The sequence below is a fragment of the Rhodnius prolixus genome, unplaced genomic scaffold (assembly GCF_049639745.1).
Source record: "Rhodnius prolixus isolate KJV_2025 unplaced genomic scaffold, Rpr scaffold_4, whole genome shotgun sequence".
NCBI lineage: Eukaryota > Metazoa > Arthropoda > Insecta > Hemiptera > Reduviidae > Rhodnius > Rhodnius prolixus.
In genome coordinates, this window is record NW_027411614.1 from 13,805,436 (window position 1) to 13,820,602 (window position 15,167).

Here is a 15,167-nt window from a genome sequence, read left to right on the forward strand (position 1 = left end):
AGCAGTTAATTATTACTACGCTAAGATTGGATCTGCAGGAGCTGGTTTGGATGTAATGATGTTCCAACTAACCATTTTGTTTGGTCGGCTCTTCACATTTCCTTTGTTAAAAATTGTGTTTGTCTTTAGTATTCAATAGTTTTGTTTCATCTCCAAATTAAGAAATAGATTTGATTTTTTACATTGATTTGTGAAACTTTCTAATCAACCAACGTTGGTTTTACTGGTGATAACGTGTTTCTTTTAAATATAGTGAGCGTTTTCTCGAGTCGCGTTAAATGTTTTAGGAGTTGCGAAGGTGCCAATAAAGAGCGTAAGAAGAAATATATTCCTGTTGACGTAATTCCTATAAGGAATAAAAAAAAAATACATTTTTTTATCATAGTATTCTGTTGTTTGTGCTGAAGTTGATACCGCTTTTGTTACGAGTATTTTGTGGTAAAATTAGATTTTTGTTTGTATTTTCGTTCACGCTAACTGGGCAGGTAAATGGCCAATGTTTAACAACTAATTGTGCTGAAAGTGGATTTTCAACAATGATTAGTAAAAAAAAATTAGCTTGGAAAAATAATGAGATTAGCTTGAACTAATTCTTTTGACTCAAGAATTGATAAATATATTAAAATTAAGCCTAAAATCAAAGCCATTGAATATTTTTCTTGAATTCGTTCAATAAAACGCCTATTTTATTTGTTATTGCTTATTGCATTTTGTTAAATCATTTTTTTGAAATAAAATCGATCTACTGACTCGATAAAGTAGGATATTGTTTTCAATTTTTTACATATGCCATAAATAAAATTCTGAATAATTTATTTGTATAATTATTGGCTAAATTTAGTTCAAAAATTATGTCTCCATGTTCATAAATCTTAATAATCTTGAATTGTAACTTGAGAACCTCATTTGTGCTGATTTATATCATCACATTTTGCAGAATTGTATTTGGTTCCGTTCTAGTTTTGCATGGATATACGTATTATCCAGACTAGAAGAATCTAGTTTTGCAATATCTGTAAAGAATCTCTAAGCGGTTGATTGTATAGAATAGAATAGAATAAACTTTATTAACATTTTAAGTATATACATGTGTACATAAGGAGTTCCAGTAAATACTATAACCTCCAATCTATTATTACAAAATCAAATAAAAAATAAAAAGCACAAATAAATATTGAGGGGAAAAACAATTAAAAACCCTCAGCCTTTAAGGAAAGCTTTTATTTCAGGGAGTCCCTAACTCTTCTGTGCCTGTGCACCGTGTCCAAACTATAGTCCCCTATAAGTCTACATAGGTGGTTGTGACTCGATTCACACTTGCTGAAGAAACCAGCAGCGAGGTACTTGATGTAGTGTTCTACATAGTCCATGTTGGTGTTAGAGTGTAAGTCTATAATACGCGTGTAGCGGGGGGAAGTTGTCACCAGTCTGAGGAATTTATTTTGTATGATTTGCAGCGAGGCGATATTGGATCGACATGTCAGACTCCAAGAGGGACAGGCATAAAGTAACATGGGCCTGACCACTACCCTGTACAGCAGGAGTTTATTCTCTGGGGACAGTTTAGAGTCCCTGCAGAACAGTGGGAATAGTACCCGAATGGCTGCCTTCCCTTTATTTACTCTGTCCTTTATGTGGGGGGTAAAGGTCAGCCCACGATCCATTATTACTCCAAGGTACCTGATAGTGGCAGCCCACGGCATAATCCGTCCCCCGAAGCGGACATGTCGATACAAGATCGGCCTGCGCTTAGTGAAAAGGATAGCCTCTGTCTTTAAGGGATTAATTTTTATTTTCCACTTGGTGAAAAATCGATCCATACATGACATGGCCCTAGTAAGTCTGCCGACTATCGTGTCTAATCTCCAGGACGAGCGGTTGATTGTGCTATCTTATACAATAAGCTGGGAAGCTGTAGGAACCATAGATTTTTTGAAGTAGCAAATAATAGGAAAAAAACACGAAAGGGTTTTATTTTGGCCTCCCTCGATCCCTTAAATTTGTCTGTTGAAACTATTAACCTGGGGAAAGTTTAGATCAACCCTAAAGAGTATCGGCCACTGTCAGAACCCTTGGTTTAATCTGATATTTTTCACTATAAAAGAATTGCAATAATGTGCATGACGTGAATATGGTGCAGTCACCAAATTGGTTGCCTTGATTGCAGTAATTACTTCAGAAATTCCAGACCACACATACTAAGTGAAACAAAGATATAAAGAATTGTTACTTCACTTTATGTGAAGAAGTATGTGCATGTGTTTCCAAGCGACACAAGAAGACCGCCCACGTAGGTCGGGGAAGACTCACTCTCTGTACACAGTCTGTTAATCTAATTCACTATAGTCTGTGATACGCGACTGGCCGGCAATCTCCTGTGACGCACAATTTCACGTTTTCTTCTGTGAAATTGGTGAACCACGTTCTGTCTGTCCTTGTTGGTAGGGAGTCTTTTTCTCTGTTACTTCTTTTAAACACTTCTTTTTTCCCACCCACCTACGGCCACCCCCTTTCTTGCATTCCAGCATCCAGCTGGCACTGGATAACGACAGTCATAAAACACGTCGTTTAGGGACCTAACTTTACGACCGTCTCCACCAGATTAACCTAATTGTTTGAGGTTGTGAGTCCGTTTTATGCACAATTATGTATGACTTCACCTCGTAGCGCAATTAGCTAAATGAGGTACTGACTCCGTAGCCCCTTACAACGTTCATTCCACATTTTCTAATAGCTGCGGGCCTGTTTTTCATCTTCTCTAATTTCTTTAAAACCGACCGTAAATTTTTTTTACCCTTACTAACATTTTTTAGCAAATTACTAAGAAAGATTTTTTTTTTTAATAATCTTAATTAAAAATTACGTATATTGAATGAAATGTGGATAATCAATATTCTCAATTTTTGTGTGAATATCGTACATCATTCTCCCAAATTGATTATAAAAAATTAAAATAGAAGTTTCTTCTCTGTAAATTCCAACAGCATAAAGAAAACCTAATTACTTTTTTTTGTACTTCGGGGTATTCATGTTTAAAATTACTTCCCTCACAATAAACCTAATTTCTGATGGGAAATTATGGGTTTGTATGGGAATTAGATGATGATTACATAATATGAAATCTTTTTCTTGAAGTAGAGTAATCAAATAGGCTTTGAATGATGTTGCGAATCAAAATGCGAGTAATGCTCTATAATTCTGTCTTATAAGTGTGTATTCTGAGAACAAGAACCTCAAACGGGCTGAGTGGCATGGCGGTCTCTCCTTTACCAGAATTTCGTCTCTTGGATTTTATCTCCTTCTCATTTCTTTTGCCCTTGCAAAGCACCTTCTTCTGTCGTAACACTATTTTACGCAGGAAAATTGGGAAAGTGGATAGCATTTAATCCTTCTGAGGACCTGTGCAGTCCATGTGCAATCATCTGTGAAAGTACTGTTGGGAGAAATACATAAGATTTCAGAATTAGGCACTAGGGAAATTTTGAAATAACTAACATAAATTTGAGAATGAACATAACGCTCTCATTTCAGTAGGATTCGTTTTCACTGAGCTTAAAGATGGCCCAGGATGTTGAATAGTTATTGATTCTTTTTTGAGAGTTGCCGTCAGTACAAATTGTCCCTGCTAAATTCTCTTTCCACCAGTCTTCTTTCCGCAGTCCTCTTCCAGCCATTTGCTCCTCCCAACTTTGGGCTGGTCTTCCTCGACTTCTTCTTCTTTGTGGATTCCACTTTTTTACTATCTTTGGCCATCTTTCCGGAGGCATTCTTCTGAGGGGGTCTCTTTACTATTTTTCTTCCCCATAGCCTCCTTAACCTCCAACTTCTTCCTCATATCTTCATTTCTTAGTCTATCTCTTTCCTTTTCAATAATTCGTTTCTACTGTACCCATCCTTTTTGGGTAGCCCAAGTTTTCTGGTCACAAGCGAAGAAGAATCTCTCTATTATTAAGTAGAAAATGCACTTTTTATTACTTTTAGGCAAAGTATCAATTCATATTACCGGGAACATGGCATTCGTCTTTAAGACCAGACCACTTCTGACTTAATGCTCCCTCAAGCAATACTGAACCTAAGTACTTATATTCCCAGTTCTCTAACATTTCTCTTCATCTACAAACAAATTATCTTCTCATTTCCTGCTACCATGATCTACCACATTTACTTTGTCTTATCACAATCTATTTTATTTATAACCAATTTGAACAACACTCCTTCAACTTCTTCATTATTCTACCACAGATCTGCTCATTCTTGGGAAGTAAATAACTACCTGGTCAGTTGCGAAAAAATTAAGAAGTAAAAAAATAATGTAGCAAGATGCTCGTATTCAATCTGCAAACCCATACTCTTTCTTAGGTGGTCAATATATTTTGAAAATAGTAAAATACTCAACATCACAGTTGTAAGATTAGAATATTTTGGATATTTTATTTACCTATTTTACACGGAAGACATTTTCCTGAAACATGTTTATATCATCCCAATCAGTATCACCTTTCTCCATCCCCTATGTAACTTGAGATAGACACATTCCATTCTCTAATGAATTAAACCAGACTTCACCAGGTCGATAAATGCCTATTTTCTATTTGCTGTCCACAAACTATTGGAGATATCAATCCACAAATGCTTGCTAAAATTAGCTGGAATGGACTTGACGTAATTTAAAGTTCATTATTGGTCACGATGTGTTGTTTTCTCCCACATTTATGAACATCTCATTCACGCTTATGATATAACCGCTTGAGCAAATAGTATTTTGGACATGAATATAGGTTATCAAGACAGCAAACTATGTAAAATTCTGCTGGTCAAAAATTTTCTGCAGGTTAAGAGGGGGTAAAAAATAAGAAATAATAGAAGACTAGTTTTATAGAAAACTTGGAATATTTAGACGCCCAAGAAATTTGGAAGTAAATAAACTAAAATTAACTGAACAATGATGGCTGATCAGCTGATCCATTTCTGTAAACTTGTAAAATAACGCAATCTACTAGCAATTATTTTTGCATAAAATAATTAAAAACCAAAAGGAAAACTAGGTCGAACAAAGCTAGCGATATTATGTACGTACATATGACTGTGTGAATGTTTTATGAAGACAATCAGATACGCTTCTGCGTATACTCTGAAATTTTGTTGTGTGTACTTATGATTTATGAGGCAGCTGCACATCCCTAATAACACCACCAGGCAAGCGGGTGACTTTAATTGTCGGGATAATTATTTATTACACAGTTGTGTTTGTTCATTTAGATTAGCGTAGTTTTGTAATTATAATATTGTAACATACGGTATTTTCATTTACTTTTTATTTATTTGTGTGCTTACATTGGCCACCAACTTGTTTAGATTTATACAATTTTAAGTGGCAATTTTACTTAAATCTTTTCATTATTTTTGCAACAGTTTTAAAAACATTTTGCGCAACTTCTTATCTAAATTATTATTATTAATTTAACGTACGCCAACATCTAAGTTGCACATCTGAGTTTTTTTCCCAGTGCACTGGACGACCTCTAGACTGTATTCTCTCGTTACAAAAAACACTTTACATCAATGTCAGTGAGATGTAAAAAGCTCCTGGATTCGAATTCGTGTTTATTTAACTGTTGGTTAATTTTACTGTACAATAAAATGTTTCATCGCTGGATACAAAAATTATTTAATTTTATTGCGATAAAGTCGGCGATTAAAAGATACATTTTTAAAAAATAAAAGCAACAAGGAATCGAAAGGTGGGTAAAAAAAAAAAAAAAATGGCGACGTGGTTTTGGTTGGATCATTTAAAATCCAACATAGCTCCACTTGTTCCCCACACTTCTTTCAAATACAACGTCACTTACTTGGCTAATTTAGTCAGTAAGTTCAGACAGGGCTCGGCTCTCTATTACAAAACACTATTTGTTTTTTTTAATATCAATTCTAATGAATTCTGTAAATATTTAAAAATTGGGAAATTGCTCCATTATTTTCCACAAATAAAGTAATGAATGTGCCTTTCGGAGATTTTATAAAATTAGCTTCGATTTAATGGGTTTGCTATCTCTGAAAAGTTTTATTTTTTCGAATAAATGTAATTTATAATACAATGATACTACTCCATTTATCAGAAAAGTGCCCTCATGAAAATAAATAAATAATATTTTTTTAAATAATTCAATCTTTTGAAAAATAACCTAAAATTGACCCACGACACAAACTATTAAAAAAAATGCATGAATATGATTACTAGGGAACGGATTCGTATGTATTTACATATTTTTTTCTAGGCAATTTACAGACGTTTATCAACTAGAAGTATTCATACTGACAGTCTTTAAGCCGTTTGAGCCTACTTTTATTTCACATACGAGGTATGTTCAAAAAATAAGGTGAATTTTCAAATTTCGCGGGCTACGTACATTCGAATTTCGATTGTCTTTTTTTTTTATGTTGGTACACTTGTCTCGAACATATTTTCAAAGTTGTAGCTATATAGCATGTTTAGTTTGTATGTTAGAGGCATAAATAAGACAAGTGTTTTGCGAGTTCGGCGATTTTCTTCTGTCGAAAAAAATGGATCAACGAATTTGCATCAAATTTTGTGTAAAAAATGGAATTAAGTGTTAAAAAACACTTGAAATATTGAGAGTGGCGTACGGTGAGAGTACTCTGTGTCGAAAAAATGTTTACAAGTGGTACAAGCTTTTCACAGAAGGTCGAGAAGATGTGAATGACGACGCTCGCCCTGGACGCCCCAGCACATCAACAACCGATGAAAATGTTGAGAAGAATCGTCGAATCACAATTAGAGAAGTTGCTGAGGTTGTCGGCATATCGGTTGGCACATGTCCTGCAATTTTTTTCGGAAATTTTGGGCATGAAGCGTGTAGTAGCGAAGTTCGTTCCAAAATTGCTGAATTTTGATCAAAAAAACCGTCGCATGAGCATCGCTCAGGAATTGTTGAATGACATTATCATGTCTCAGTCACCGTATTCACCAGATTTGTCGCCCTGCGACTTTTTCCTGTTCCCATGATTGAAGAGACCCATGAAAGGACGGAGATTTGCGACGATTGAGGAGATAAAAACCGAATCGCTGAGAGAGCTCAAGGACATACCAAAAAGTGCATATCAGAACTGTTCCGAGGATTGGAAAAAACGCTGGCACTTATGTATTATATCTGAGGGGGACTACTTTGAAGGAGACAAAATAAAAATCGATGAATAAATAAATATTTTTTAAGAAAAATGAAAATTCATCTTATTTTTTGAACACACCTCGTATTTCCACATATTATCGCATATTTATACATATTTGATTAAAATAAATAAATATTTCTACATATTTTTCATTTTGGGCATATTTTCATAATTGGGAGGTGGTTGACAGGAACTGTGAACCACAGACTGTAGGGCTGTGAATCACAGTGGTTAAAAAAGTGTTCTTAAAAGCACCAAGTCGCATTAAAATGCTAAAAGATCTTAATCCAGACTTGTGTCTTCCACCAGAACCAATATTGACAAGATGGGGTACTTGGCTGGAAGCAGCTCAGTATTACTATGTAAACTACAATAAAATCAAGAATGACCTTTCACATCTCGAAGACGAAGCAGTAGCGATAAATACAGCCAAGTCTTTATTCGAGAAACCTAATTTAAGGAACGACCTTGCATTCATTTCTGACAATTGCGTATTTCTTGTACAAGCCATTACCCAACTTGAGTCCCAAAATGTTCGACTGACATAAAACGTGTCCAACGTTAAAAAAAGTCATCGAAAAGGTGGAAGGAATACCTGGGAGTAAGGGAGATCTGATCAGATCAAAACTGGTGGAAGTACTGAGCAAGAACAAAGGGTGGGAGACCATCTGCCAGATTTCTGATATTATCAGTGGAACAGAAGTCACCTCAGAACATCGTGTACCCTTTACAACCAACGAGATAACTTCTTTCAGCAAGGCACCTATAACATCTGTAGATGTTGAACGATCTTTTAGTCGTTACAAGTCCGATCTTACGCCCAGATCGTCGTCACTTTACGTTCCAACATTTGAAATTTCATGTGGTTGCAAACAATTTCGAAGAGTGAAGTTTTCAAAATTGAAAATTTAACACATCTTTTTATAAATAGTAAAAAGTTCTTTGTTGTATAAATCATTATAACATGTAAAAACAAATTATTTTGTTCCTAATAAATTATTATAAATTGTAAAAATATTCTTTTCTTGTATAACTTGCCCCCCCCCAAAAAAAATTCCATTTTCATAAAAAAAAAATGTCCATTTTACTTAAATATTCCAGAAAATATTTTAAGAAAATCACATATTTTCCACATAATTGACGAAAATAAATGCATATTTTAATTAAATATTTGGCATTTTTAAATACATAAAAATCCGTCCCTTAATGATTACTAAAGCAGTGCTGATTGTTACAGACTGTGTTGCTCTTCAAAAAATATAGATCCAAGAAATAGTGGGAAATGTCGGAACACCCTTCTAGGTTCACCAAAATAAGTGATTTTTTAAAATCTTAAATAAGACGTTTCTAGATCATGGTTAGATTGTTACATACTGTGTCGTCCTTAATTGAAAATATAAGTTAAATTGAAAATATAACTGCAGGCAATCGGCAGTAGATACTGCAATTCTTGCCTTTCATAAATAATCAATTTCAAAAATAGTTAATATTTTTTATTAAAAAATATTAAGTAAATTTTCTACATAATTTTCTGTAAAATAAAAAACAAATTTTATAACAAAAATGTTAAAATTTTTTGCGATTTCCGTTTTTATACATCCACGAAATGAATTTATTCGAAACATTTTTAAAAATCCATTAGAATGGAAATTTATGCAATTTAAGTGACTGTTATGTTTATTCTACTTTATGTTATTGTAATGGCCCGTATTTATTTGAAAAATATTTAACTTGTGAATAACCAATTCGTCATTATAGTACTGGAAATGTGGTTGTATCCGCAGTGCTGGATGAGAAATCATTGATTTTATCTTTTGTAGCAGGTTTTTGTTTTACTGTCTGATTTCCGGTAAAGAATTTGACTTCCATTGTTTCAGTCTGCCATACACTAGCAAACATGTATAAGATACTCTTACTTTGGTGCCCAAGATTATGATTTCCTGGATTCCTACAACACTTTTTCTGCCTTTTCCATCTGCTTTTACGGCCAGGGCTAAAATAAACATAAAGTGTAGCCATCATTTGGTAAATGAAAAGTAAAATACTAGGGAAAACACCGAATTGGCTTCCAGTTCGTCTAGATTTCTAGTTTTTTTTGTCTCTTCTCTGATTCCTCGTCTCCTCAACGACAGCAGTCATTTCTTACCAAACCCAAACCCGTTAATCTGTAATTAACCGGCCATTCTTCGCTCTTATGCCTTTTCCAATAATTGTACTCAGGGATTTTTTAGGACTCTACCCATCTCGTGAAATGTGTAACAGACCCATCGTTTTACAAGAAGCCTCATCTGATGAGCATCACTCAATGGAAGCAGAAACGCTCTAAGATGCAACTCTTGCTTGGTCCAGTTAAGGGCAAGTTGAATGCGTACAACCGAAACGTGAAATGGCCGAAACACTGAGTTATCCTACCCTAGAATTAGGAAAGTCACATCTTAACTGGCTCTGATAGGCTGCGCACAACTAGCATCTGCACTTCCAGCTACGGGCTGATTCCGGGGATAAATTTATATAGGGTTTCTCCACCCGCTGAACTTGTAACCGCAATAAGAATTACGCCCATAGTACTGTATTTCATACAACTCATCGCATTATACGTGAATACGAGACGTGCATAGCCCCAGATGTATAGTTACCTGTAATTAGAAAATTTACTCGACAAAGAGTAACGCGCTGAGCAGAAACATGGGGCACTATAGCATCGACGGTGAGTATAGACATCCGACGATGAGGGACATGATCATCACCTAAAATGGCTCTTTATGATTAGGGTTTTTAAACAAATTGTTTCACCTAATTATCATTGACCTCAATATGTACATAGATAATTAATTAATGTGCAGAAGGCAGTTGAATGTAACTGAGATTGATAATGAAAATATTACAATTATATTTCAGCGAATAAAATGAATGTTAATCTGTAATTTCGGCCAAGTTCACCGTTTCTGCCCTCTTCAAATATAACTTAAGGCTAACTGAAATGTCGTGTTACGCGAAATCCATGAAAATTAATAATGGCTATGTTTGACAGCATTGACTGTTCGAAACCTGACCTAACTGCAGTTTAACTGTTTATTTAACGAAATCTGATTTTTTTTTTTTTATCTTCTTCAATTATATTTATTATTATTTACATTTTATTCCGGTTGTAGGTCCAGGTTGCACGAACTCGCTATAAACGTTTTCATCAGAACTTGCACTCTCATTCCAATCCTCTTGTCCGCCATTTATCATGTCATCACCATCCAGATCATCCTCCCAGACGATTAAAAACGCCAGTGGCCTCGCGATTTTCTCTCACATACAAATGGTGAATATTAACACTGATAAGCGATGCGTTTAGAACAATTCTGTCTTCCACTTATAGTTCACAATGCTTATAGTGAGTTTCTACGTTACCGAAAGAAATATAGTAAATTTACTTCTCTTTTGGATGGCCTTTGAATTAGTCATGAGGATTAGTTAATGGTCCTCAAATACCTTGGTACGTTCACCAATATTTGGAGCTTTTTTTGGATGAACAGCTTTGGGGGCCAAAACATTAAAGACAAACCAAACGCTTTTTAATTTCAATTCCGATTTATTTTGTACAAAACTACAGATTTTTGTGTTAATCACTTCTAGAATCTAGATTCTCTGAACCAGTGCCACTTAATGCGCTTTCACTTGAATGTTTCTCGACTGTAAAGTTATTTCTGCTTACAGTTTTCTGTTTCACTGAGCTAATAAATTAGAAAACCCAAGATGTTTTTTTAATTTTTTTTTTTTTCCTAAACTTACATAAAATTTCGTTCGTAAGTTAAATTTAAATTATTTTATTTTGTATTGAAAGCTAAAGCTGTGTATTTTTTTATTCAATTTAGAAAGTTAGTCTTGGACTTTCATTTAATTGGCAGATTCCCATCTAGATTGGACTTCCAGATCACTGGACTGTCCCTTGTAAGGTAAGCCCTTGTTAACAATCTCTACCAAACTCCAGCTATCGTCAGATATCCATTCTGAATTAGCTTACAAGTTACAACACAACCTACATCACATTTCTCTCTGTCATTCTAACAGCAATATAATTCTGGATAATAAATGGTGTGTTAATGTGAGCATGTGTAATTTAACTCTATTATCCAGTAATTCATGTTCAACATCATGTTCTAAAATGTTGTCAGTATTGTGAAGTTTAATTATGATAGAGTGATCGCCATTTCTACAAATCGCGGTATCAAATGTTACAAACTGTTACTGGAGGAATTAGGTGAGAGGTCTTTGAGTAATTTACAAAGGTAAGTATATTTCTTTTTTAGCAGGAGAATTCGTTTTAGGGCTGCTCTGAAGTGAGATAAGGGTGGAGGATTGGTTTCCCTCTAGTATTATTCTCTATTGTAATCTGTTGATTTACAAAGTGCATAATGTGAGAAAGGGTTATCTAAATATGTTTTGAAATTCCGACTGTAAAAGTTAGAAGTTTGTTAATAATTATAGCTAGAGAACCTCATTTGATTTTTGCACCAAATTTTTCTGTTAAAAAACTTTACTAAATACAGAACAGTGATTTGTAATCCATTAAATTATTGTAAAATAAGGAAAATAATGCAACAATAATTTACTATGAACAAATCTTCTTGTGACGACACACAAAGTTTGGAAACTAAAACATTATTCAATCAATTTCTTTTAAATACAAATCAATACAAATAACAATACACCTTAATCCTATCTTAAACCCAAAATAAATAGCATTGTAAATCTTTTAATTGTATGAATAAAAAACAGGTTAAATGGAAAATAAACATTTACAAATGAAGGTAGCAAAGTATTACTCACTTAAAGTAACAAGTAAAATCTAACCTGTGGTGATGTGCTTGCAAATACAGTCGAACCTCGCTTAACGAGCATAATTCGTTCCAGAACCTTACTCGTTAAGCGAAATACTCGTTAAGCGAAACAATTTTTTTCATTTAAATTAAAATAAAAGGGGATAATTGGTTCCATGCAAAAAAAATATTGATAAAATTTTTTTTTATAACATTTATTTCGAAAAAATTATATACATATGTACATATGATGTAATATAATATAAATTACATATATTAATTGAGATAAATATGTACATTCATAATTAATCCTTTTTAATTATAAATTTGTCCAATGTTCCTTGTTTCTGCCGTCGCTTCAAAATGTCTTCAAAATGTGACACAGTATTATCATTAAATAAATTTATAGATCGCATAGCCACAGCCTTATTCGGGTGATAGTTTTCTAAGTGTGTTGCAACAGTTTCCCATGCTTTCAACATTTCTCTTATTGCGCTGGAAGATTGTTATTCCTCTGATATTTTCTCCTCTTTGTCTAATAAATTCTCTTCCACCAATGTTGTGAAATGTGTTGCAACTCAACAAGTTCCTCTGTGGATAGCTCTTGACTATGATCGTTCAACCCCTAGAACAATCTAAGCCTTTCTTCTCTGCCCAGGTCAACTTCGTTACAATATTTAAACACAAATTTCACTATATGGACTTTCCCTATACACCACTCATTCGGTGAAGTTCGGTTTCGACTGTATCAGTGCATTAGATACGTGGAGAATATGAAACGCATATGCGTAAACAGGAATGACTAATCGAAGAATGCGCAGTTTTCGATGAGTCAGCGAAAACTGCGCAGTCAGCGAAATGTCATTAGAAAACTATCGTTATGCGAAACATCGCTCGCTATAAGAATCAATTTGTTTTACTCGTTATGCGAATTACTCGTTAAGCGAGGTGCTCGTTATGCGAGGTTCCACTGTATGGTGGAAACTTATGACGGATATAAATGAAGTTGATAATACTTGGTTTGACGTAAAAACAATCCAAAAAAAAGGTCCTTCACCAACGATATGAATGTGGCAATACATACGTTTATAAAACTTACGGAGTTTTGGGTGACTGAAAATTTAAACTATCTAAATTATAAAATCTAATGAGAATATACCCAAATTTACCTTACCACAGTTCATGAAATTAAATTTTCTTGGACCTCCAAGTTGTTTCTAAAGAAGTAGTTTTCTTCAAAATTATACATGTTCACTTTAAAGAAACTATTTTCGGTAAAATCATTGAAAACTTAACAAAATCTTTTAAGTATTACTTACGGCCAGCAAAATTGCCTTAACTTTAGAAGTTTGATTTACATGTGTGAGGTTGGTTTTGCTGATTTTATTATTCTGAAAATAATTACAAAAGTAGTAATAATTAATGTTAAATAAAGTGAGATAATAAAACAATCAAAATGTAAGAAACATACCTGAAAAGAATAATTAAGTTGCATGACGTTAAACACTAAACACAAAATAAACTGTCCGTATACGATCCAAAAACACAATTAGAATATAACCAAAAATCATATGGTAAATTACAATAAAATCACAGCTGAATGAAGTCATGAACACTAAATATTATTTCAAGAATTGGTTAAACTTATAACCAATTTAAATAAAATTGTATACGTTTACCAGTAAATCATTTGCAAGAAACTAGAAAAGTCGATCCAGTAAATTAAATGGGCACTTTCGATTGGCTGATTATGACAAACCTAATGTCATCCTCATCACCGAGACTAGATTTCAAATTGGAATTTTCTGCGATCTTTGTTTTTGAGTTATGCTGACAACATACTCTACAGCCACAGTCACACACATACACTTAACTTCGAAAAAACCAGTTTTTTGGATTAAAAAGAACTTTAAACGGATAATTCTGGCGATAAATCGAAATCATTCGATACGATCGTGGCGAGAGATAGAAAAAAAAATTGATTATACAAATATTGGCAACAAAATGCTAATGGCGCTACTGACCACAAACCTCGAGTGCCCTCCCTTCTTAAAAATGCTACTTAAAACTTGTTAACAGAGATTTAAAAAAAAAAAAAAAATAGGAATTGCATTCAAATGTGGAGCATTGATATGTGTTCTAAAAATAACTTTATTATTTATTCGGTTTACGGTACTGAATGGTTTATGCAAATACATGATCTCTATTACATTAGCATGTTACGAATATATGTACTTTTGCTATCAACCTTCTAAATCTGATAATGTAGTGTTACAATGTAACTAAAGGACAGGAGAATTTGATAGGCCACGAGGGGTGATGGACTGTATGTCAAGCGACTGCCCTCTTGGATTTAGACAAGTGATGCGCCAGAGCATAACTCTGTATTCCGTAAACCCAAGCAAACTACCACCACTGCTGTTTGGGGAACGGATATGCCTTAATCTGTCCAGCACTGTGTTTTTTTTTTCTACAGAACTAGACAAACATCACTTCACTAACCTTGTAGATCATCTCAAACTCCCTTACTTAACAAAGCAAATAACCTTTTTCACTTAAGCTAGATGTAACCCTTTCAATAAACACCACTATGCACACTGAATGTAGATTAGAATCCGACTATTGTTTCTAATATTATCCCCTCTTTTTTTTGATTACCAACTTTTTTTCAGATTCGATCTAGAATGTTCGATCGTGACCTTCTAAATACAGTTCCGATAGATTTCTCTATGTTTTTCCAGATGCCGTAACCTTCCTTTAGGGAGATAGAGAGATAGTACATTATAACCTTCATAACAATAGTATGGGGAAAGTTAAAGATATGAAGGAATGCAGGGAAAAAGGAGAGGAAAAACCTGCAGCTAGTGTAGAAAGTTAGAGAAGGATGTGTTTTAGTCTTTGGTGTCTTTAGGGAATAGAAGCATCGTAGGAAGCTTTGTCGCGGCACAGTGAGTTAAGATGACAATCTAGAGTGGAGTTCCAGCAGACGATTTTGGAGATAGAGGAGTGTACGGGGGTTATAGTTGCAGTCTCGTGGAATAAGTCAGTTTTAGTGCGTCGAGGAGAGTCTGTCGCAAGTCTGAGAAATTTGTTCTGTATACTCCAAGCAGGATAGGCGTAACATCGGCCTAATGACCACTTTTTAGAAGGAATTTTCTCTAAACAGTCTTC

General features: G+C 34.2%; 1 protein-coding gene across 5 annotated transcripts in view; it reads right to left on the reverse strand.

Moving 5' to 3' along the window:
• LOC141455326 (uncharacterized) overlaps positions 1–13,563 on the reverse strand; it is a 172,021-nt gene extending 158,458 nt beyond the window's left edge. For 2 of the 5 annotated variants that reach the window (XR_012459200.1, XR_012459198.1), the window contains exons 1-2: positions 13,468–13,563; positions 13,171–13,387 (exon numbers count right to left, since the gene is read on the reverse strand). Coding sequence is in view for 1 of the 5 variants with exons in the window: in XM_074130274.1 (XP_073986375.1) it covers positions 13,316–13,387; positions 13,468–13,491 (96 nt within the window). In the remaining 4 variants the exon portion in view is untranslated. Of the gene's footprint in view, positions 1–8,771; positions 9,182–13,165; positions 13,388–13,467 lie in introns of those variants that run through there. The other 3 variants (XR_012459199.1, XR_012459197.1, XM_074130274.1) reach the window with 3 other exon arrangements.
• Positions 13,564–15,167: the final 1,604 nt, after the last annotated feature.